Source organism: Suncus etruscus, chromosome 9 (genome assembly GCF_024139225.1).
Source record: "Suncus etruscus isolate mSunEtr1 chromosome 9, mSunEtr1.pri.cur, whole genome shotgun sequence".
NCBI lineage: Eukaryota > Metazoa > Chordata > Mammalia > Eulipotyphla > Soricidae > Suncus > Suncus etruscus.
The window spans coordinates 48,143,157-48,168,685 of NC_064856.1; the positions used below are offsets into that span (position 1 = coordinate 48,143,157).

At 38.2% G+C, this 25,529-nt stretch overlaps 1 protein-coding gene and 1 non-coding gene across 2 annotated transcripts in view; both read right to left on the bottom strand.

The window, feature by feature from the left end:
* UVRAG (UV radiation resistance associated) overlaps nt 1–25,529 on the bottom strand; it is a 328,462-nt gene that overhangs the window by 223,366 nt on the left and 79,567 nt on the right. The window contains exon 6 of the mRNA XM_049780278.1: nt 5,762–5,844. Within this exon, the coding sequence (XP_049636235.1) occupies nt 5,762–5,844 (83 nt within the window). The remainder of the gene's footprint in view (nt 1–5,761; nt 5,845–25,529) is intronic.
* LOC126019349 (5S ribosomal RNA) lies at nt 7,362–7,480 on the bottom strand. Its single transcript, XR_007499075.1, has one exon. It is a non-coding gene; the product is annotated as a 5S ribosomal RNA (ribosomal RNA).

The window sequence follows — 25,529 nt, forward strand, 5'->3', positions numbered from 1 at the left end:
TATGGTCCCCCCAAAGCCAGGGGCCATTTCTGAGCGCATAGCCAGGAATAACCCCTGAGCATCAAACGGGTGTGGCCCAAAAACAAAAACAAAAACAAAAAAAAAGCTGCTATTACTTTCTCAACACAAAAATTTATCTAAATCAAAATTAAATAAATAAAATAGAAATGATCTAACTTTAAATTCTTAACTGCTGAAAAAAGAATACGAATTAAAACCTCAGGTCACACTGAGTTGCTACAGTATCATATATTCACATATGGTATTTTATTAATATAGCAAATTAAATACATCAAATACAAAACATAAGTTTATTTTAAATATGAAATACATCCTACCCTATTAGGAGGAGTTTTAATGCTCAATCTTGGGTGCTCAAAAAAACAGCCCCCTTCCACCTTTTTCCCAGGTAATATTCATACATACCCAAGCATAACAATACAAAAATTATTTACTAAAATATATACTCTCAAAAAATCAGTAGACTAGGGACCTAAATCCAGTCTCAAATGTCACTGATAAATTTGGTGAGAGATACTAAAGAATTCAAATCTTGTGTTTTTTCATACAAAATAACAAGTCAAGAAGCAAATCATGGGCCGGAGAGAAAGCATGGGGGTAAGGCATTTGCCTTTAATGCAGAAGGTCATTGGTTTGAATCCCGGCATCCAGTATGGTACCCCGAGCCTGCCAGGAGCGATTTCTGAGTGTGGAGCCAGAAGTAACCCCTGAGAACTGCCGGTGTGGCCCAAAAACCAAAAACCAAAACAAAACAAAACAAAACAAAACAAACAAAAAAAAGAAGCAAATCATAAAACAAGAGAGCAGCAGAAAAAGGAAAGGTATATTTTAAACTACTACTCCATTCACAGAAGTGTCTTTGCTATCAACAAAGCACACAAAAACGTGTCACAATGCATACTTTACATATCCCATGGCAAAAATCTATGTACAAAGAGCATTTGATTGAGCAAATAAATGATAGTTATTCCCTTTTTTGGGGGGGAGGTGGGGCTTGGGCCACACCCAGTGATACTCACAATGCTCAGAAATCACTCCTAGCTCAGGGGACCATATGGGATGATGGGAATTGAACCCAGGTCCGACCTGGGTCAGCCACGTGCAAGGCAAACGCCCTACCACTGTGCTATCCATCCAGCCCCATGATAGTTATTCTTTATTAAGGTTTGAGAGACTTATGGGAGAAAGTTGTTGTATTTTACTAATTAACTCTGAGAAATGGGATAAAAAATGTTTCAATTCCTCTCAGTTTTAGGTAATTTTACAAATGATCCTTGATCATGTTCAGAAGATATTTATCTATATTATCTCTATATATAGATATATAGATATATCTATATCTATATTATCTATATTACCAACTATTCATTTATAATTATATATTATTTACATAATGCTGATGTCAGTGTTAAAAGTAATTCAGACTGCTAAACTAACATATCTACACAATCTGGAAATCCACAATCTAGAAATAAAATCCAAAACAACAATATACTTTAGAAAGATATGCAACACTAAAAAAATAATCTATAAAATTTGCTGTCAGAGGAGCTGGAACGATAGCAAAGCAGTAGGGCGCTTTGCCTTTCATGAGGCTGACCCAGGACAGAACAGGGCTCCATCCCTGAGCCTAGAGTGATTTCTGAGCAAATAACCAGGAGTAACCCCTGTTATCATCGGGTGTGACCCAAAAACTAACCAAAAAATTGCTGTCAGATTACCACCTTCATATCAACTTACTGTCTTAATGAATGCTTCAGATAAACAAATCATAACACTTTAGCATTTGATTCTACTCTGAGGACAAAAAGCTGATATGTAAATACAAAACTTCAAAGTAATACCATTTTTTGTTTTGGTTTTGGTTTTGGTTTTTGGTTTTTGGCCACACCAGGTGACGCTCAGGGGTTACTCCAGGCTATTCACTCAGAAATAGCTCCTGGCGGCCCAGAGAGACAGCACAGCAGCGTTTGCCTTGCAAGCAGCTGGTCCAGGACCTAAGGTGGCTGGTTCGAATCCCGGTGTCCCATATGGTCCCCCGTGCCTGCCAGGAGTAACCCCTGAGCACCACCAGGTGTGGCCCAAAAACCAAAAAAAAAAAGAAAGAAAGAAATAGCTCCTGGCTTGGGGGACCATATGGGATCGAACCGAGGTCCATCCTAGATCAGCTTCATGCAAGGCAAATGCCTTACAGCTGTACTACCGCTCCAGCCTCAAACTAGTACCATTTTGCTTTCAAAAATACTGTCTTCCATCAATTAAAATTGCCTGTATCATTTCAGGATTAATGGTACCCTTGAATCTTTACTATCTTAACTTCTAATGATGTTACAATTATCCCAAATCCTCTTCATATGCTTTTCTGTTCCTTCTTTGTATTTGGGTTACACCAGTAGTACTCAGGGTTAACTCCTTGCTCTGAGCTCAGAAACGATTTCTGGTGGGTTCAGAAGACCAGATAGGGCCTAGTACCTATATCAAATCCATGTCTGCCATGTGTAAGATATACCCACTGTATATCTCTCTGGCCCCAACTTCAATCCATTTTCTTTTAATTCTACTGATTTCTCTTAAGAAATCCTACAATTTCATACTTGAAAATTTCTTTAGGTATCAGTTACCTCATCATACTAAGAAAAGTAATTCAAAAACTACTTTGGCTTATTCATATCTCAAACTATTTCTGTACAAACCACTCTTTAAATACTTAATGTAAATAAAGATGGAATAAGACCAGAAATATGAATTACTGGTCCAGAGAGATATAGTATAGTGGGTACGGTGCTTACTTTGTTTTCGGCTGATCCAGGTTTGATTTCTAGCACCATGTATGGTCCCCCTGAGTCTTGTCAAGACTAATCTCTGAGCACAGAACCAGGAGTAAACCCTTAGCACAGCTGGATGTGGCTCAAAAACAAAAGATGGGAAAAAAGAAAAAAGAAAGAAATGTAAATCACCATATTTTGTATCCCATATATATTTTTTGGTTTTTGGGTCAAATCCGGCATCGCTCAGGGGTTACTCCTGGCTCTATGCTCAGAAATCAATCCTGGCAGGCTCAGCGGACCATATGGGATGCCGGGATTTGAACCACCAACCTTCTTTTATTTTTTTTTAATTTTTATTTTGATCATATTGGCTTACATATCTTTCACAGTAGTATTTTAGGTACATAGTAACACTGAATCAGGGGAATACCCATCACCAAATTTGTCCTCCCCCCATCCCCGTAACCATACCCCCCCATCACCCCCTGGGCTGCTAGAGTAGGTGGTCCCCTCTTTGTCTAGCTTACTATTAGTGATCATATATCTGTTTGGTCCTGGTACCCTCCATTGTTTCCCCCTCTATTTGAGAGGTGGAGCTCGATAATTCGAGTTATGTGGTTTCGTTTGAAGGAAAGAAAAGCAATAAAATGAGGTAAAAAATAAAAAATAAAATAAATAAATCAAATAAGTTGAACATGACGGAGTCCTTCTAGAGGCTTTCAACCTCAGTTTGAGCGAGGACATGAAAAAGGTAATTGAAACACCACATCAGTACAGAAAGAAATATCAAATTAAATATCCAGTGAGCACTACAGCAATAAAGATAAGCACCACTCAATAGTCTCCGTTCTGAAATCAAACCATGCCAGAGTACAAAAAGAGAAAGATAAGATAAGATAAGATAAATAAAATAAAATAAAATAAAATTAATTGGAGACATCAACTTTAATATCTACAACAAAATAAAGACGTCAATAAAAATCGATCAATCAATAAATTTACATGTGAAAAAATGATTATTTTGTGCTTTTTTTTTTTCTTTTTCTCCCTGCATAGGCACAATAACTACTGGGTGATATTATAGAGGGAATTTTCTTGGCCTAGGAGATACAGGGTTTCTCCACCCCTGAAGTATACTGTCTTTTTTGTTGTTGTTGTTGTTGTTGTTTTTTGGGCCATACCTGGCGGTGCTCAGGGGTTACTCCTGGCTGTCTGCTCAGAAATAGTTCCTGGCAGGCACGGGGGACCATATGGGACACAGGGATTAAAACCAACCACCTTCGGTCCTGGAGCGGCTACTTGCAAAGTGAACGCTGCTGTGCTATCTCTCCAGGCCCTTTGTTGTTGTTTTTGTTTTTGTGTCACACCCAGCGGTGCTCAGGGGTTACTCCTGAAGTATACTGTCATGGGATTAACTATAGACTCCTTGCATGATCATTTACTCTTCCCTCGGTGCTTTTTTGGTGTATAGAAGACTTCCGCTTCGTCATGGATGGTAAAATCGGACCTCTGTATCTAGAGATCTTGGTCTCTGTACAGCTCAAGGAATGGAGCTTATGATGAAGTCTTTCTTTGTGTGAACCACCAACCTTCTGCATGCAAGGCAAACGCTTTACCTCCATGCTATCTCTTCAGCCCCAGCCCATTTTATATTTTAACCATCTAATAATAAATCTTGTTTGTTACATTGGTTATCCAAAGAAATCAAATTGAAAATAAACAAACAAATGTCATATCTCTCTCTCTCTCTCTCTCTCTCTCTCTCTCTCTCTCTCTCTCTCTCTCTCTCACACACACACACACACACACACACACACACACACACACACACACAATGGTTGAACTCAGTCTCTCTCTTTTTTCTCCTTTTGTTTTTTTGGGGATACAACCCAGTGGGGCGTGGTGCTCAGGGCTCATTCCTAGTACTGTGCTCCGGGGACCATATGTAGAAATCAAACACCAGGTCAGCAACATAGAAGCTAAGTGCCCTAATCCATTGTTCTATTTCTTGGGCCTCACAAAATCAGTGTCTCTCTCTCTTTCTGAAATAAAATTTCTTTTTTTATTACTTAGATTGCAGTTGGTTAATGAAATCAGTCTCTTTAGAGAAATTTTTGTATTCATGTGGCCAAACTTTAATCAGGTTCAAGTTGGGCAAAGGAAAGGCCAATTTCACAACGTTACAAATTAAACAATCATCCAATTGGACAAGAATCCAAGCATCCTTCTGGAATCTTCTTTTAGTAGAAATATAGAGGATGTCTAAAGGTCTGAAATTTATGATGTGTTAGCGAAATACTGCGAAAATCAATTATCAACAAAAACATCTGTCAGAACGGGGTGAATACAGGTTTGATTGTCATCATTAACTATTTTGAATTCCATTTGTTTTAGTATCTGCCTCATAGAAAACGTCCCTGATGATCTACCACACTGAAAAGTAAAACCAAATTTTAAATTCTTTCAAAATTAGTTCCAGACATTATGAAAATATTAAATTGAAGTAGTTAAGCCCCTAAGAATGAGACTCATGCTAAACTTCCTTACCTTGACAAGAGTATTCTTTGTATGATAAATAGCAGGTTATAACTCTAAGTCATGTCTGGGACTACTAGAGATCTTTTCAATTAATATCGTAGCTGTTAAGGTTTGGTAAGTTTAAATTGTGTAGCTTTGGTTGCTCTTTTTTATAGCATAAAAGATCAGAAACAGCTCATGTCCCTGTTTAGAAATCACTGGCTTCCAATCATTCTCTCCCAGTGACCAGAGAAAGGAAATAGCTTTCTAGAGGCTTTGTGAAACAGATAAAACTTAAATTACTGCAGTTACAAAATTTATGGTGCTCTCACTAAAAAATGCTAAGCCTGAATCGCAGCTTCTAAGCTTTCCATGCATTTCCTCACACTCCAATATTATAAACTCACCATACAGATTCTTTAGAAAATGCAGAAAAATTCTAATGAGTTTCTTACCGCAGCAAAGAGAAGACATCATAAGAATTACGAACACAGTTCTGATCCACCTGAAGAATAGTCTTGTGGGCATTTGAATAACCCTGAAATGCACAAATGAATCCACAAATTAATCAAGGTAAAAAACAAAGTTTGTAAAAACAAATGTTTGTTTATTATGATTTTATAAGCATCTCAAAAAAAATCCTTGAGAAATTACAAAAGTAATTGAAACTTTTTTTCACACTTACAAACTGTAATAAATTTTCAGAAAACCCCATAATTTTTAAACATATTATTTGGCAGAAAAAATGTTAACAATAATATTTCAAATATACTAGCCTCGTATAAACTGTTTTTATGAAGAAAAGGCATTCCACATTATAATTAGGACTACCAGAAACAAATATTTCCATTCAGTGAAATAACAGTGGTAGGAACAAGGATGGTTTCCAGAAAGAACACAGCAAAATTCCTAAGAAAAACAGAACACTTATCTGTCATTTACAAAAAGCAAAGTAAATAAATAAAAAAAGAACTGGATTCAGACCACCTAGATTACAATATAAGCCTTTAATGCATGAGTTCTGGAATCTACAGCAAGTTAACTAAGCTCTCTTAGTTTATCTTGACTTCTTCATCTATTTTCTTCCTCCACACTGAATTTATATTTTTTTTCCTTTTGGTTTTTTGGGCCACACCCATTTTGACACTCAGGGGTTACTCCTGGCTATGCACTCAGAAATGGCCCCTGGCTTGGGGGGACCATATGGGATGCTGGGGGATCGAACTGCAGCCCTAGGCTAGCACTTGCAAGGCAGATGCCTTACCTGTAGCGCCACCTCTCTGGCCCCTAAATTTATATTCTTGATATGTACATATATATATATAATCTATCTTCTTGACCTATACACCTCCATGTCAGAAGACAAAAGTATCTCTGCAGGTATCTGTGAAAATCAAAAGCATTAATATTTGTAGAATGAAAGATATATAATAAAAATTATGTAAATGTTTTCTGTAATGCCATAACAAGTATTTTAGCCATTGCAAACAAAAGGCCATTAGGAGAATTTTATTCATAACACTATTCTTTTTGGACCACACGCAGTGATACTCAGAGGTGACTACTGGCTATGTGCTCAGAAATTACTCCTGGCTTGGGGGACCTTATAGGATGCCAGGGGATCAAACCGCAGTCTATTCTAGGTTAAGTGCATAGCAAGGCAAACGCCCTACCACTTGCACCATGGCTCTGGCCCCTTATAACAGTATTCTAATAAAATTGAAAATTACATAAATTGTACAAATTACTTGACAATATAATAAAAATGACAATGAAACAACTATCTAAATAATAGTTTTCAAGCAAATAATTAAAAGCTCTTACTCTTCACTCCCAAAAATCTAGATTTAGGTGGCTTCACTGATAAATTCTATCAAACTTTTAAACTACACCTTACCTTTAGCGCCACCTTCCCGGCCCTTGATAAATTCTATCAAACTTTTAAACTAAACCTTACCTTTAGTGCCACCTTCCGGCCCCTAAACTGCATCAACAATTTAACACAAAATCCTTCATTAACTAAAGGGAGTAATTTCTGACTCTTTTTTTTTTTTAAGCCTACAGCACCCGGTATTCCCAGGCGGTCTCCCATCCAAGTACTAACCAGACCCGACCCTGCTTAGCTTCCGAGATCAGACGAGATCAGGAGCGTTCAGGGTAATATGGCCATAGACTAATTTCTGACTCTTAAGAATTGTTGATTTTAAAACTTGATAAGGGCCTGGGCCAGAGTGATAGTACAGCAGATAGGGTGCTTGCCTTGCATGCACTTGCCTTTTACACAGTCAACCTGGATTAAGTGTCTGGCATCCCATATGGTCTCCAAGCGCCATCAGGAGTAATTCCTGAGTGTAAAACCAGAAGTTACTCCTGAGCACTGCTGGATGAGAAGAAAAGAAGGAAGGGAGGAAGGGAATGAAGGAAAGGAGGGAGAGAGGAAGCAGAGAAAAAGGGAAGGCGGAAGAAAGTAAATTAATATGATGAGATTGCTGGGGATAGAGCCTTAAGGCTCACCACACCATAATGATGAATGAGAGGAACTGGAAAATATAGGAAGGAAAAAGAGAGTTGTTACTAAAAGGCCTTCATAAAAAAAGATGACTAGTCTGCCTCAAAGTTACAGTGCCACATATTAGGTCCATATATTTTACCCTCTTCCTAACAACTTTGAGCAGACCACAGGAGGCCACAGTAGGGTAGACAGAAAACACAGATGCTATTGAAGGTAGTATGAAACATACCACATACCACAGTGAATGTCTCTAATTCTTATGACCAACTCTGCTGGACAAAGATCTATGGTATAGTTCCAATTGGCTTTATTATGGTGAATCACATTCAGTAAAGTCTAAAAAACTGAACCATGGGCTAGAACAGTAGCACAGCATGAAAGTCACTGGGCTTGCAGGAGGATGATCTGGGTTCAATACCCTGCAATGCATATGATCCCCTGAGCACCACCCAGGAGTGATCCCTGAGCACCGAGCCAGGAGATAAGTCAACTGTGATCTAAAGATCAAAAATTAAAGAAAGAAATAAAATCACAAAAAGGGGGGGGGGGTGGGACAAAGAGATAGCACAGAGGAAAGGCGTTTGCTTTGCATGCAGAAGGATAGTGGTTAGAATTTCAGCATCCCATATGGTCCCCTGACCCTGCCAGGAGTGATTTCTGAGCATAGAGCCAGGAGTAACCTCTGAGCACTGCCATGTGTGACCCAAAAACCAATCAATCAATCAATAAATAAAACCAAACTTAAACCTGCTATACATTACAAGAATGAAAAAAAAAACCAGCATAATTATTGACTCAATCTATCCTAAGAATGCAGGCTAGTTGAAATTCAATCAACTACATTAAACAATCACAAATATATTTTTTTTGTTTTGTTTTTAGAGCCATTCGTAGCAGTGCTCAGGGTTCACTCCTTGTTTTGCACTCAAGAATCACTCCCAGCAGTGCTCAGGAAACCATGAGATACCAAGGATCAAATCTGGATCAGCTACATGAAAGGCAAGTGCCCTACCCACTGTACACTGACTGCTCCAGCCCATCACAAATCTATTTTAATGGGTGTAAAATCATAAAACTACAAATCATGAGAACATATAACATTAAATATAAAATAATATAAAATATAAAACATAACATAACATTAAGAGTGGGAAAATGAAACCATATAAAAGAAAAATTGTGTGCTGAACTAAAACAAAGTTTGAATCAATTTGAACTAGTTTAAGATGCTAACTGTGCTATACAGAAAAGAAACGTTCTCCAAATTAGGTCATATGTTCATCAGCAAAACTAACCTCAATACATGCCTACATACAAAGTACCTTCTCTGATCACAAAGGAATGAAACTAAAAATCAATAACAGAAATGAATTTAGAAAAACTCACAAACTAGAAAATATTCCTAAACAACCAAAGAGTCAAAATACAAATATTCCACAAGGTTAATAATTCAATACTGAGACTACAAAAGTTTAAAATATAAGGGATGCAAAAGGGGGGGGTTGGAATGAAGTAGTGTTCACAAAGAAATTTAAATCTATAAAAATCTATATTTGAAAAAAAAAAAACGAGTCAGGGAATAGCTCAAAGGAGCAGAGCACATGCCTTGCTGTAGTTAGATCTTCTTCACCCAAATTTTCCCTCCTGTGCACCAGGAACTAGGAGACACCACACACATACACACACACACACACACACACACACACACACACACACACACACACATACATGCACGCTCAAATCAATAACAAGAGGTTAACAAAAATAAAAGAAACTAGGAGGGAAAAAGGTAATCCAGGAACTAGAAACTAGGGGACACCAGAACCTCCATATCTCTCTCCCTCTCCCTCCCCCTCCCCCCCTTCTCTCTCTTCTCTTCTCTCTCTTCTCTTCTCTCTCTTCTCTTCTCTCTCTCTTCTCTCTCTCCCTCTCTCTCCCTCTCTCTCCCTCTCTCTCTCTCTCTCTCTCTCTCTCTCTCTCTCTCTCTCTCTCTCTCTCTCTCTCTCTCTCTCTCTCTCTCTCTCTCTCTCTGTGGATTACAGAGAGGCTTTAGAAGTAGAAATAAGGAACAAATTTTTTGTGTCCTAGTCACTGTGTCCTCTGAAGTGCAGAAGGTTCTCAGATTAATGTAGTCCCATTTGCTTAGACAGTGGTGTTTCCACCTGAAAGATGCCTTTAGTCTCAATGTCATGGAGTGATTTGCTTACATTTTCTTCTATATACCTTATAGTTTCAGGTCTGCTATAAAGGTCTTTGACCTTTATGCATGGTGCAAAAGAGAGTTCTGAGTTAGCTTTTTTGCATGTGGCTGTCCAGTTGTTCCAACACCACTTGTTGAAGTGGCTTTCCTAGTTCCACTTTGTATTTTCTGGAACTTTATCAAAGATTAATTGATTGTACGTCTGCAGGTCATTCTCTAAAACCTCAAGTCTATTCCACTGATCTGAGGGTCTATCTTTATTCCAATACCATGCTGCTTTAATGGCTATTGCTTTGCAGTAGTGGTGATGCCTCCCATCTTCTTTTTTTACCAAAGATTGCTTTAGCTATTTGTGGTTATCTGTTCTTTCAAATGAATTTCAGGAATGTTTGATCCACTTCTTTGAACAATGGGTATCCTTAGAGGGATTGTATTAAATCTGCACATTGCTTTAGGGAGTACTGCCATTTTAATGATGTTAATCCTACCAATCCATGAACAGGGGTATGTTTCCTTGTGTCCTCTTTTGTTTTTGTTTTTTTTTCTTTTGTTTTTTTGTTTTTGAGTCACACCCGGCAGTGTTTAGGGGTTACTCCTGGCTCTATGCTCAGAAATCGCTCCTGGCAGGCTCGGGGACCATATGTAATTACGGGATTTGAACCACCATCCTTCTGCATACAAGGCAAACGCCCTATCTCCATGCTATCTCTCCAGCTCACTCTTTTATTTCTTGAAGCAATGTTTTGTAGTTTTCTTTGTATAGAAATGAATTTAGAAAAATTTACAAACACAAAGTAAAGAATACTCATAAACAACCAAAGGGTCAAAACACAAATAATCCACAAGGCAAATCATTCAATACTCTGGGAAAAAAGAATAAAAGAGGTAAAAAGAGTAGAAGAGATCCCCTTTGTCTCTTTAGTTGAGTCCAAGATATTTGAGTTTCTGTGGTACTATTGTGAATGGGATTATTTTTTTAATGTCTATTTCTTCTCTATCATTATTTGTATATAAGGAGATCAAAGAATATTGGGAGAAACAATTCAAACAATATTTATCTGGTAAGGGTCCAATATCTAAGATATACAAAGTACTGACAGAATTTCACAAGAAACAAAACATCTAACCCCATCCAAAAATGGGGAGAAGAAATGAACAGACATTTCCTCAAAAAAGAAATACAGATGGCTAAAAGGCAAATGAAAAATGTTCCACATTACTAATCATCAGGGATATAGATGCAAATCATAACAACGAGATATCATTTCACATTACAGAGACTGGCATACATCACAAACAACAAGAACAACCACTGCTGGCATGGCTGTAGGGAGAAAGGAACTCTCACTCATGGCTGGTGGGAATGCTGTTTAGTCCAGCCTTTCTGGAAAATAATATGAATATTCCTCAAAAAAAAAAAAAACCTGGAAATTGAGCTTCTATATCATCTAGCAATACCACTCCTGGGGATAAACCCTAGGAACACAAAACACAATAAAAAAAAAAAAAAAAAAAAAAAAAAAAGCCCTCTGCACGCCTATGTTCATTGTAGCTCTATTTACAATAGCCAGAATCTGGAATCCCAAGTGCCTGAGATCAAATGTGTCCTACAACAGAGTGGTTAAGTGAGTGGCTAAAGAAACTGTGGACATCTATATAATGGAATACTATGCAGCTGTTAGGAAAATGAAGTCATGAAATTTGCCTGTACATGGAATGGATATGGAGACTATGCAAGTGAAATGAGTCAAAAGGAGAGGAATAGACAAACATGCAATAGCCTCACTTATCTGTGGAATATAAGAAAAATAAAAGACAGTGTAGTAATAATATCCAGAAACAATAGAGATGAGGACTGAAAGGACCAGCCCATGATATAAAACTTACCACAAAGAGCAGTGAGTGCAGTTGGAGCACTATTTACATTGACAGCTACCATGACAATGATAGTGAGAGAGCAGAAGAATGCCTGTCCTAAAGACAGGTGGTGGGGTAAATAAATGGGGTCCATTGGTGGTGAGAAACTTACACTGATTAAGGGTGGTGTGTATTCGATGACTGAAACCCAACTACGAACATTTCTGTAGCCATGGTGCTTAAAGAAATTACTAAAGAAAAATAATTCTTTGAAAAGATCAACAAATTGGAAACTCTAAGCATACTGACAAAGGAAAATATTCAAATTACTATAATCCAGCATCCTGTTCTCCAACAAACAAGTGTTAATTTAACAAGGTCATAACACAAATAGGAGTAGAATCAGTAATCATAAAAATCCTTGCAAGGAAAAGTTCTAATAGACGTGTTGACAAGAATGTGAAAAATTAGAATGCTCATATACTGTCATAAGAAATGTATGATGGTAACTGCTGTGGGAAAAAAAATAGACAACTCCTGAGAAAATTAAAAACAGAATTATAAGATGAAGTAACCCCACTCCAAGGCATATACAAAAAACAGTGAAAGTACATACACAAAAAAGAATTTACGTACCATATTTGCCCACATATAAGACGACCCTTCAACCCATAAAAACTTCATGAAAGTCTTAAAAGTAAGTTACTTCTTAAAAGTAAGAGGGGTGCGGATCACTCGTCCCTGAAGCTGGAACAAGTTTCAGCATGCCGTATACCAGCATATAATATGACTCCCAACTTTTAGGAAGTTTTTCATGGGTTGAAGGGTCGTCTTATACACTGGCAAATACGGTATATATATGTTCCTATTATGAATAGCAGCACATAATAGCCAAAAATATCCATCCAATAAAAAAGATAAACACGTGCTATAGTCACACAATGGAATATTAGTCATTAAAAGAATAGGGGCTGGCATGGTAGCGCTAGAGGTAAGGAGTCTGCCTTGCCAGCGCTAGCCTAGGACGGACCACTGTTCTATCCCCCGGCATCCCATATGATCCCCCATGCCAGGAGCAACTTCTGGGCGCATAGCCAGAAGTAACCCCTGAATGTCACTGGGTGTGGCCCAAAAACAAAAAATAATAAATAAATAAATAAATAAATAAATAAATAAATAAATAAATAAATAAATAAATAAATAAATAAATAATAAAAGAAATAAAGTGTTGGTTGGGGCCAGAGTTGTAGGGTATTTGCCTTGCATTCAACCAAACCAGGTTTGATCCCGAGCATCCCAGATAGTCCCCCCTACCAACCCCCTGCCCAGCACCTCCCGAAGTAATTCCTCAGCATAAGCCATGTATAACCCCTCAGCACTGCCCAGTGTGGCTCAAAAATAAAATAAAATAAAATAAAATAAAATAAAATAAAGTATCAGCAAGCAACTTATGGATGCATCTTAAAACATGCTGGCACTGGAATGAGAGTATATTTGCAGGTAATGTATTTGCCTGGCACGTGGTTGATTTGAATTCAAATCCCAGCACCCCATATTATCCCCCATGTATTACTAAGAGTGACTCTTAATGCAGAGCTAGGAGTAACCCCTGAACACTGCTGGAAATGACCCCCAAAAAAATGTTAAGGAAAAGAACTCAGACAAAAAAAGGCTATGTATTGTATTGATTCCATTTTATATAAAACTCTCACAAATAGGATTTTGGTAAGAGGCTGAAGAAGCCAAAATGGAGAGAGACTGTTTAATGAATATAGGTTTTCATTTTGGATGATAAAGTATTGTACAGTTCATGGAAATGGTACAATAATTTTCATGATAACACTAATATTATAACATTGGCAATATACCCAATGCCACTTAATTATTAAAAATAGCTAATTTTATATTGCATGTATTTTATCTCAAACCCCAGCAACATTTGGCCCCCAAGCAGTGACAAGAGTAACCCTGGAGGGCCTCCAAGCACCACCAGAGTTTCCCTAGTGACCTTAAGCAATGCTTCACCTGAATAGCATGGCACCACCAGTCAAAGCATTGATACTCTAGATTGGTTGACACACAAAAAAAAAAAACAAAAAACTGTGAAGGATCCAGGGAATTACTGGGGTGGCAAAACATTTTTTCTTTTAATAATTTTTAAATAAAATGAGAATATGCTAATAAAAACAGCAAAATAATAGAGATATACAAGAGTGACCTTGATGGCATTTACAATATACCAGACAGGGTTAATTTCTGTGATGACACAATTTTAAATATTAATATTGTGCTAAAATATTCAATATTCACACAGCTTTGTGAAGCAGCTACTATTATTATCCCCACTTTAAAGGTGAGAAAATTGAGACAGAGAGGATTAAGAAGAAGAGTCACACAGTCTGGCTCCACAGCCCACGTTCTTAATGACCAAGCCATACTTGACGATCTCTAAAACCTTTTCCAGTTTTAAAATTCTAGGTCCATGAACATTTAAGGTAACTTAAAGAAGTCAGTAAGCCCTTTTGCTTCAGCTGCCACTTAGCAATTAACATTCTTGAAATATGCTAAGAGCCTTGTTCAGAATGACAACTAACTTCACCAGATGTGCAAGCCTGACAGGCCTGTGATGAAGGATCATAATGGAAAGAAACGGCTCATTTGTATCTGGTTATCTGTGTGAGATACTGCCAAGTGCCAAAGAGCCCAGAGGAGATTTACATGTCACTCAAAAGTCTTCTGAAGTCAAGCCTAATGATTCTTTTTCAAGGAAAGGAATAATCACTAGTCTGCTCGACGCCTATTAAACTGTTCAAGGAAAAGGATAACTTCACAGACTCAATGAGCACCAGTTGTTCCAGGTAGATTATCAGGTGTATTTCTAAGCTACTGTTCAAAGTTTCCTAAGCAGTGGTCAGGTATCAAATATTTTAGATCTTATAAGTATTGTCTCCACTAAAGTCTTTTGTTTTCTCCTTAAATTTTCTTAATTATATAAAACTTATTCTTAATTCCAGCCATACAAAAACGTGCTGGATTAGTTTGCTTGATCCTGTACTAGATTACTGAATAAGACACTTGAAAAAAGAAAACTACTGCACATTTTGAGCTGTTTTAGATACAATTTTGAGTCACAAAACTGTCTTTAACTTTATTAAAGTTACAGGTTACAATGAAATAATACAATTGATAGGATAACTGAGAATTAGGCAAGTACTGAATTATACATAAACTCATTTAGTGCTTGCTAATACTTCATTATATACATGGGTACTGGGCAATTGCAATCAAATGAAAATACAAAGGAAATAGTGCCATAAAATTAAAAGGGATATGGTAAAGACTTCAATTAGTAGAAGCAGAAAAATCAAAGGCCGGCTGCAGGGGAGGCAGTATTGGGAACAGAACAAGCAGAACATAAAAGTGAAATGGCAGTGAAAGATAGTCCAGTACAGATTAAACACCTTTAGCCAAAGCAAGAGACAATGGGAAAACACAAGCTGCATTTGGAAACATTTGGAAAAAATTAAGAAGTGGTCCGATTTGGTTAGCTTCAGAGACATGGAATTTACTGCGTGCCCTGGAAAAGTGAAACAGTGGGAGATATACAGGGCTGATAAAGCAGATTGGGAGAGCCAGAATACAAAAAGCCATGAATGCCTTGCTAAAAAGGTGAAGACAACCTATGGGCAATAAGAATTCATGAAAGGTTTTGGACAGTGCAGGGTAATGATGAGAACTGTATTTAGGGAATCATACTCTGATTATGACATAGATGATGAACTGGAGAAGGCAGGATGCCAAAATACCACTTAAAAAGCTATTCTGAAACTCCACACATACTAATGAGACCATGGAAAAAGTACAAAGGGTAAAGGAGAGTGGTAAAGAGCAAAGGAAAGAAAGAAACAAAAGTATTAGACCACTGCCTGCATTTAAGTAAATCAGTGCAGATTTGATCACATCTAGTCAAAAATGAAAAGTTACTCTACACAATAAATTAAGCAATGAAGAAAAATAAATATGCTTTAGGAAAATCAAACAGGCAATGGTACTATAAGACAGAATAGAGAGAAAGAGCTGAGACTCCATAGTTGAGACTTCAAAACTATTGTAGTCATCTAGCCTTCACCTCCTTAAACTGGATTATAACCCCATATGGGGTCACATAACCAAATGTGTGAACTAGGAAAAATCTTAAAATTTTATTTTAAAATTTATTTTCTTCATTATTTAGCATCAGAAAAGTTTCATTTAAATACCTTATATATATATATATATATATATATATATAAAAGATGGCATTAAAATTCTTTGGGTGAAAATAAGCTTGAGTAAAAAATATTTAAGAAGCTCTGCTCTAGCCTATGAAGGGTGGTGTATAAAATATGTGTACTAGTCTATGCTGGGATTACATCAATCAATGGAGATAGAAAAGTAGCCACTAGTATAAATGATTGCAAAGAAAGACAAAACGAGTATAGTGGCTGACTGAAGCAAGTGTATGAAAGCAACCAAATGTATATAATAACTGAAACCTGAATATAAAAATGAATAATGAAAGTAAAAGTGTCTGGGAGAAATATGAACAGTTCTACTTAGCAGAGATTCCCACACTCATTTACCACCTCCCTTTTCAGGGAGAAGAAAAAAACACTCCAGAGCCCCACAACCCCACCACCACCACCACCACCAATAAATCTACTTCTTTTAAGTGAATTGATAGAAAAAGCCAATAGCATGCAGCACTACCATTCCAGCACCACACCTACCACAAGGGGAAGTGTTGCCCATTTGAGAAACACTGATTTCAAGTACATTAATTTGCAAATAGCATGCATTTATGCATTAAAAAAAAAACTACCGGGGGGCGGGACACAGAGAAATAGCACACTGGTAGGGGTTTGCGCTGACCCAAGACAGACCTAGGTTCAATTCCCAGCATCCCATATGATCCCCCGAGCCTGTCAGGAGCAATTTCTGAGCACAGTACTAGGATTAACCCCTGAGCGCTGCTGGGTATAGCCCAAAAAGCTAAACAAACAAAAAACCTATTTCGAGGCCAGACCGATTGCAGAGGAGTAGGGCCCTGCATGCAGCTGGACTCAGTTCAATCCTCGACATTTGAGACAGTCCCCCAAGTCTACCAGGAGTAATTTCTGAGTGCAGAGCCAGGAATAACCCCTAAACGCTATCAGGTGTGCCACCCCCAAAATAAAAATACCTAAATAAGAGAACTAGAATTATATCATACTACTGATGACAGTCAAGTAATATATCCCAATAGAATTTTTAATGAAGCATCAAAAGCTTCAATCCTTCACACAGTATTTATTGAATTACTACTCTATGCCAGACAAAATGCTGAACATCATGAATAAATTAATGAAGAAAACACAATACCTGGTCTTATGCAATTTAGTGTCTGTTATAAAAGAGAGATATAACAGATATAAAAGAGTTATATAACTATAACAGGATGATGTTCCCTGATAAAAAAAAAATGAAAAGGAGGGTGCCATGGAAGTATATAAGGACATCAAAACTGGGCTAATGGAATTGATTACTATCTTATGGAAATGGTACCGAAACTAAAACTGAAATGGAAATTGTTATGCAGAGATCCTTAGAAATCAAAAATTGGATTATCACATGACTTTAAGCATTAATAACTATAAGGAACTGAAATAAAAAGACATGGTAAACATTTTACAAAGATATAACTGATTAGTTTTAAGAACCAGGAAATACGTAAATATTAGTAGTTGTCATTTAGAAACGTTCCAAAAGGTGAATCAAAGAGATTTCATTTTATTATTTATTTTTACTATTTATTTTTTTATTTTATTCCTTATTTTATTCTAAAATAAGGAAAACAACTGGAAAAAATTTTTGAGAAGAATAGAACTCATAGAACTAAATTTTGGATTCGTGGTGTATGGGTATCTGGATAGATAGATAGATAGATAGATAGATAGATAGATAGATAGATAGATAGATAGATAGATAGATAGATAGATAGATATCTGACTATTATAGCAATCTGACACAGTGTGTGTGTGTGTGTGTGTGTGTGTGTGTGTGTGTGTGTGTGTGTTTGGATTCGTGGTGTATGGGTATCTGACTATTAAAGCAATCTGACACAGTGTGTGTATGTGTGTAAAACAAAGGAATCTGATTACCCAGACACCAAGCATTGATGAGAAGACAAAGGCACAGTGTGTGTGTGTGTGTGTGTGTGTGTGTGTGTGTGTGTGTGTGTGTGTGTGTGTGTGTGTGTGTGTGTGTGTGTGTGTGTGTGTGTGTAAAACAAAGGAAGCATTGATGAGAAGACAAAAACTACATTAGCAGTCTGGGGGAACAGTTTAAGGACTCCACTGAAAGCATCCCATAAAAAAGCAGACAGTGGGGCAGGAATAATAGCACCACAGGTAGGGGATATGCCTTACACAGGGCCAATCCAGGTTTGATTCCTGGCATCCCATATGGTCTGCTGAGCCTGACAAGAATAGATCATTTCTGAGCGCAGAGCCAGGAATAACCCCTGAGTGACACCAGTGCTGCCAAGATGCAGCCAAAAAAGCTGACAGTGATATATGCTATTCTTAAAAACAAACAAACAAACAAACAAACAAAACTGAGAATGCTCAATGGGGTTCATCCTGGTAATTCTCAGACAACCAGACTGGCAGTTTAATGCAAATAGCATTTAAAAAAAAAAAAAAACTGGGGCCTCCAAGGTGGTGCTAGAGGTAAGGTGCCTGCCTTGCAAGCCCTAGCCAAGGAACCTCAGTTTGACCCCCCTCCCATATGGTCCGCCCAAGCCAGGGGCAATTTCTGAGCGCTTAGCCAGGAGTAACCCCTGAGCATCAAATGGGTGTGGCCAGAAAAACCAAAAAAAAAAAATCTATTTAAATAAGAAAACTATAATTCCAGCTCCTGTTATTAACTTTTATCTCCTTTATTCATACCTCTATATATGCACTGAGAATATATTTATTAGCATCCACCAAAATCAGAGTTTCATTTCATTGCAGTGAGTTGGAAATCTTAGGTTACCAAGAGCCAGATATGACTGAAATGAGGCTTTGAGTTCTTTATTTATCTTATGATATTTTTTTTACCTTTTTTTTGGGGGGGGGGGATCACACCCCGCAGCACTCAGGGGTTACTCCTGGCTCTGCATTCAGAAGTTGCTCCTGGCAGTCACAGGGAACCATAAAGGATGCCGGGGATTTGAACCACTGTCTGTCCAGGATTGGCTGCAGGCAAGGTAAACAAATGCCCTACTGCTGTGCTATCTCTCGGGCCCACCTCTTTTTTTTTTTTAAATTTCTGAGGAACACTTGTCAATGCTCAGGGCTTGCTCCTGGCTCTGAGCTAGGGCATCACTTCTAGTAAGGTTTAAGGACCATAGAGGTTCTAAGAATTGAACAGGGCAGCAAGTGTTTCTTACTTGAAACTTTTAAGTCTTAATATTGTTTCTCAGCTGTTACCGGCACAGATGTTCACTCTCTGGCTGAAATTTCTGTCTCAACCTAGCCCAGGTTCTTAAATTGGCCAACATCCTAGATTGATTAAACAAAGTTTGCCTGTACCTTGCAGTCAGGTTCTTTGGGGATGAAGGAAGAAGCTTGATAGAGGAGCAGTGGCACAAGCAGTAGGGTGCATGCCTCGCACACGCTAACCTAGGATGGACCGCAGTTCGATCCCCCAGCATCCGGTATGGTCCCCCAAGCCAGGAGTAACCCCTGAGTGTCACCGGGTGTGGCCCAAAAAAAAAAAAAAAAAGGAAGAAGGAAGGGAAGGAGAGGAGAGGAGAGAGAGGGAGAGGGCAGTGCCTGCCAGGAGCAATATCTGAGCAAAGAGCCCCAGAGTAACCCCTGAGTAGCACCGGGTATGGCCCAAAAAACGGGAGAAAAAAAAAGGAGAGAGAGAAAATTATAATTGTAACATACTACTGATGACAACCAAGTAATATATCCCAACTTCACACCCCATAGCCACTGCCATATAAACAATAGCCCCGCTTAATATCTATCTCAGAAGATATGCAAGCCTCTGAAACTTAATAGCTCAATTCTGCAGATTTTAGAGCTCCTGGAGCATGCCTCCACATATATGGCCATAACACATCCAAATTCCACAATACTAATCGCCCAGTAGGTGCACACCAAATCTGATGAAAAATAAGTCGGCTAAGCACATAGCCAAGAGTGATCCCTGAGCATCAACAGGTGTGGCCCAAAACCATAAACAAACAAAATTTTAAAAATTAAAATAAATAACACTGACAACTTAACTAGCAACAAACAGCTGAGTAAACTTGCTTGAGGGGTAGATGGGAAACTGGGGACAATGGTAGAGGGAAGTTCACACAGCTGTAGACTGTGGTACTGAAACACTGCATGCCTGAAACAAGGGTATTATGTACAATTTTGTAAACCTCCATGTTTAAATAAAATTTAAAATAATAAAATAATAAAGTGAGGAGAGAGCCTTGGGATGCACCCTAGAACTGCTTTTTCAGGGTGCTCCCTTCCCCTCTCTGTCCTCCAGGCTGAGTCTGTTATAGACAGTGATTCAGAGAAGGCAGTCACTGAGTGTCCTGAGACCCACCCCTCAAACACAAACAAATAAACAAAACAAGCAAAAATCTGGAAACATGGGCCTGGGAGATGGCTGGAAGGGTTGGGGGGCAAGTTTCACGTGTGGAAGGCCAGAGTTTAATCCCATGCACTGCCAGTCAGTGTGAGGGAAACTGAGGAAAAACTGGGCACAAAGGTGCCCATGTCACCTGATCATAGCAGCTACAGCTAGATAAACACAAAATACTTTTTGCTCCTAGAAGCCACCCAATCAGCTTCAACTGCAACTTACTTGGTGTAAGAGTGCCTTGTTCTTTAACGGTTTTGACTGTACTTAAGTTTGTGTAAGAATGCTTACTTCTTGCTTGCTTGCTTATTGGAATGTATAAAATCAGGGTGGATCTTTTATTCGAGGCTGAGAGTTGCCAAGGTGACCTGAACTCTTGATCTCCTCAAAAAAAACTCCTTCCCCTTCCATTCACCTTGAATGCAATCTCGACTCTGTGACATTCCCTAACAGCAGCCACTCCCAAGTAACAAGTGAGGAGCAGCCCCCTATTGCCAGGGGTGTCCTCCCAGATCAAAAAAAAAAAAGACAAGCTTTACAAATATTCTTTCTATTTGAGTTGGTCCCACACCTGAAGGTGCTGAAAGGTTACTCCTACCTCTGGACTCAAATCACTCCTGGTAAGCTTAGGCTTAGGGGATCATATGGGGATGCTCAGGATTGAACCCAGGTCACACACATGCAAAGACAAATGAATGCCCTACCCATGATGCTAAAGCTCTAGCTTCTCTTTCTACTATTTAATTTGATAAAATAAACAATATGGGGGCCAGAGCGATAGCACAGCGATAAGGCATTTGCCTTACCAGTGAGCTTACCTAGTGAGCTTAGCATCCCTAGCCCTAACACCATCGTTTTAAGCTACCCTCATATAGACAATCACAGCAATAAAGCACACTAAATATCAAAGGCATAAAGGATGATAGTGACCCCGCTCAGAGCAGACTCTTTGAGAATTTTTTTAGAATTAAGTAGAGATGAGAACCATGTATATGGTTCCTAATAGATTTCATGTATCCATGGAAAAATATTTACTAAGTTTATGTGAAAATCTGGAACTATAAAAATGAATAAGATACTACCTCAGCCCTTAAAGAAGAAAAGAAGAAAACATGCAAATTACTATACTTAAGAGAGAATGAAAAAGAAAAAAGAAAATTGATATTAAAAATAAGTAAAGATATTCTTTTTTTATCTTTATTTAAACACCGTGATTACGAACATGATTATAGTTGTATGATTACAGTCATGTAAAGAACACCCCCCTTCACCAGTGCAACATTCCCACCACCAATTTCCTAGAAAATATTCTCTTAAGGGAAGGATTTCACTTTACAGAAGAATAGTTTAGATTAAATATAGATTAAATATGATGGTGGGAAGTAGTCAAATCTGAGAAAAAAATAAAATCGAGTTTTCTAATTTTTAACAAAGCCAAAATTCAACTCCCAGAATTCTCTAGTGAGGATGCTTCTGGAGCTATGTATTCTTTTCAAGAATCTCAAACATCTATAAGAATCATGCTTGGCTTAAAATTTTCCAATATTAAAATACTGAAAAAGCGAGCGTGCTAAAAAGACAAGAGCCTCCAGATTCATAACAGGAAACATGGCATTTTCCCAGATTACTCTCTGGCTTCAATGAAGAGAGAGAATGGGACCACACTGCAGCAGCAGGATTTATAAATATGAATTACAGTATAAGAAGATTTTCCAGGAATCTGCCAGGAGTTAATTTGATCCAAAAGAAAAAGGGGAGGGGAAGTCTCAGCAGGAAGCCACAGAGAGTAGAGCAAGGAATTTTTGTGGACTTCAGTGGATAAACTGCCGATGGGCACTATAATGCCGCTCATAATAATACACTTAATACCACTGAACGCACCTGTCCTGTGTGTTATCAATTGATTCTCATAACACACATTTGGACACCTTTGGTTAAATGTGAAAAAACTTGGTATTCTATCATTCTTTTTGTTTGTTTGTTTTTTGTTTTTGGGGGGGGTCATACACAGCGGCGCTCAGGAAACACCCTACCACTGAGCTATCTCTCCGGCCCCGTATTCTATCACTCTGTATCAAATGTTAAGAAATAGTTATATTGGGGCCCGGAGAGATAGCACAACGGCATTTGCCTTGCAAGCAGCCGATCCAGGACCAAAGGTGGTTGGTTCAAATCCCGGTGTCCCATATGGTCCCCCGTGCCTGCCAGGAGCTATTTCTGAGCAGACAGCCATGAGTCACCCCTGAGCAACACCGGGTGTGACCCAAAAACTAAAAAAAAAAAAAAAAAAAAAAAGAAATAGTTATATTGGTCGGAGTTATAGTACAGCAAATAAAGTGCTTGCCTTTCATGCAGATGACCCAGGTTCTTCAACCAGGAAAGATCCCAGAGCATAGTCAGGTGTGACCCAAAAACAAAAAGAAAAATAGTGATACCTTTGTAATAAGTCAGAGTCAGAGAGGTTTGAATCACAGATCTACTAACTTATTAGCTATGAAAACTTCGGTCAATAGCTGAATGCTATCTTCTGAGATATTTCATAAAATGAGGATAATAATTACTTCATGAAGTTATACATAAATGAAATAAGTAAAACAGTTGGTTTTTTATCATTAGTGTCTGATATTAGTATGTACTCAGTAAATGGAAACCAAGAGTGAGTTTTCTCATATTCTGGTGTAAATTAGTACCAGCTCAAATTAAACAAAGTTTAATACTGATTAAGGTTGGAAGAGCTGGGCTCAAGTAGTAAAACATGAAGACTGAGAAGAGCTACTTCTGTTCAGGGCCCATCTACCCTATCCGTGACAGCACGATATTCATCTAAAATGACTGAGGTGTTCAGATAAATCCAAATGTCATAACAACATAAAGACTTGCAATACTGGTAAAGAGCTTACAGTGAATAATTTATTTAAATTTGAAAGATCTATGAAGAAATTCATTTGAATTTAAAAAACCTATCGAGAAATGAATCTATCAAGTAGCAGGGAGAGCAATAGAATAAAAATTTTGATGCAATGAAGAGGTCAAAGAGATCAAGCAAAAATAGCAGGCTAAGAAAAATAAAGATCTACAGAAAATTGAGGACATCAAGGAAGTAAAACAAGATATCCATCTTGGGGCCAGAGCAGTGGCGCTAGAGGTAAGGCAAGCGCTAGCCTCCAGGGACTGCAGTTCCATCCCTCAGCATCTCATATGATCCCACCAAGCCAGGAGCAATTTCTGATCGCAAAGCCAGGAGTAACCCCTGAGCATCAACAGGTGTGGCTCAAAAACAAAAATAAAACATCATCTTATCTATGCCAAAACTTCAGGTAAGGGAAAACAGATGGAAGGAAAAACTGTTTCAGAAATTACAACAGGTGTGGGCATGGAAGATGCTTCCTAAAAATCTCTGTGCTTATAACCATTTCTATACAGGCATTTGAAAATTTCCTTTGGAGACTTAGGACTTCTAAATTATTATTTTATTTTTATCTTATGTAAGTTCTCTCAAATGAAAAGTTTGAAGATCCATCAACATTACTTTGTCCAAAGCATGTTAGTGTAGGTGCTAAGTTGTGTATAAATGTTAAAACTTTCACTGATGGATACAGTTATGTAAGTCTTGAAAAAGAAGTACACTGAGGAAATAAAGTGGTCATATCATTTGAATATGGCATTGCAGCATTTACTAATAATTGACCAAACTTCATGACTCAGTGCAATATAAAAGTTTGTTATAAAATATTTTCTTTATTAATGTTGTAGAAAGGGAATAATAATAAGGAACTAACAATCTATGGCACTTAAGTAGTATCATTTAATTTTTTTGTTTTCTTTGATCTCAGGAAATTATAATGTCTCATAAACTGAAGGTTAATTATATTGAATTATTTTGACTTTATTTAATTGGTATAATAGGTAATTTGGATGAGTTAAATAATCTGTTCCTGAGGTGGCAGTATACTGTAAAACTTGGATAATACTCAACTTGAGATTGTTTCTGGTAACATAAGCTTTTTCCAGTTTCACAATGATTTTGAAGCAATGGAGTTCTATGCCTTTAAATTTTTTATTTTCTTATAAAACAGGAAAGGAAGGGAAGGGAATTAAAGGATAATAACCATCTAGCTATCACTCTTTAATAGGTAACATAGTATGATCAAGAAAGGACATATGGGCCCGGAGAGATAGCACAGCGGCGTTTGCCTTGCAAGCAGCCAATCCAGGACCAAAGGTGGTTGGTTCGAATCCCGGTGTCCCATATGGTCCCCCATGCCTGCCAGGAGCTATTTCTGAGCAGACAGCCAGGAGTAACCCCTGAGCACCGCTGGGTGTGACCCAATAACTAAAAAAAAAAAAAAGAAAGGACATATCTTGGGGACCAGAGAGATAGAGGGTAGGGCACTTGCACATAGCTTATCTGGATTCAATCCCCAGCATCTCCTATGGTCCCCTGAGCTCACCAGGAGTGATTCCTGATTGCAGAGCCAAGAGTAACCCCCAAGCACCAATGGGTGTGGCCAAAAACAAAATACAGAAAAAAAGGAAAGGGCAGGGGCCAGAGCAGTAGCACAGTGATAGGGAGTTTGGTTCAATCCTGGGCATCCCATATGGTCCCCAAGCCAGCCAGGAACAATTTCTGAGTGCAGAGCCAGGGAGGGAGGGAGGGAGGGAGGGAGGGAGGGAGGGAGGAAAAGGAAGGGCATATCTAGAAAGAGGGGCATGTTATGATCCTGGTTCTGCTACTAACCTATCTTTAATGTGTTGGTCAGTGATTTATTTCCTAAGTAGATACTTAACTGAATTCCTGCTAGTAATATAAATAAATACTAATATTACTGATCTACCTGCCGCATAAATTGTTCTAAGAATTGAGTGGCTGGGGCCGGAGAGGTGCCGCTAGAGATAAGAGTCTGCCTTGCAAGTGCTAGCCAAGGAAGGGGAGTCCCATATGGTCCCCCCAAGCCAGGGGCAATTTCTGAGCGCTTCCCCAGGAGTAACCCCTGAGCATCAA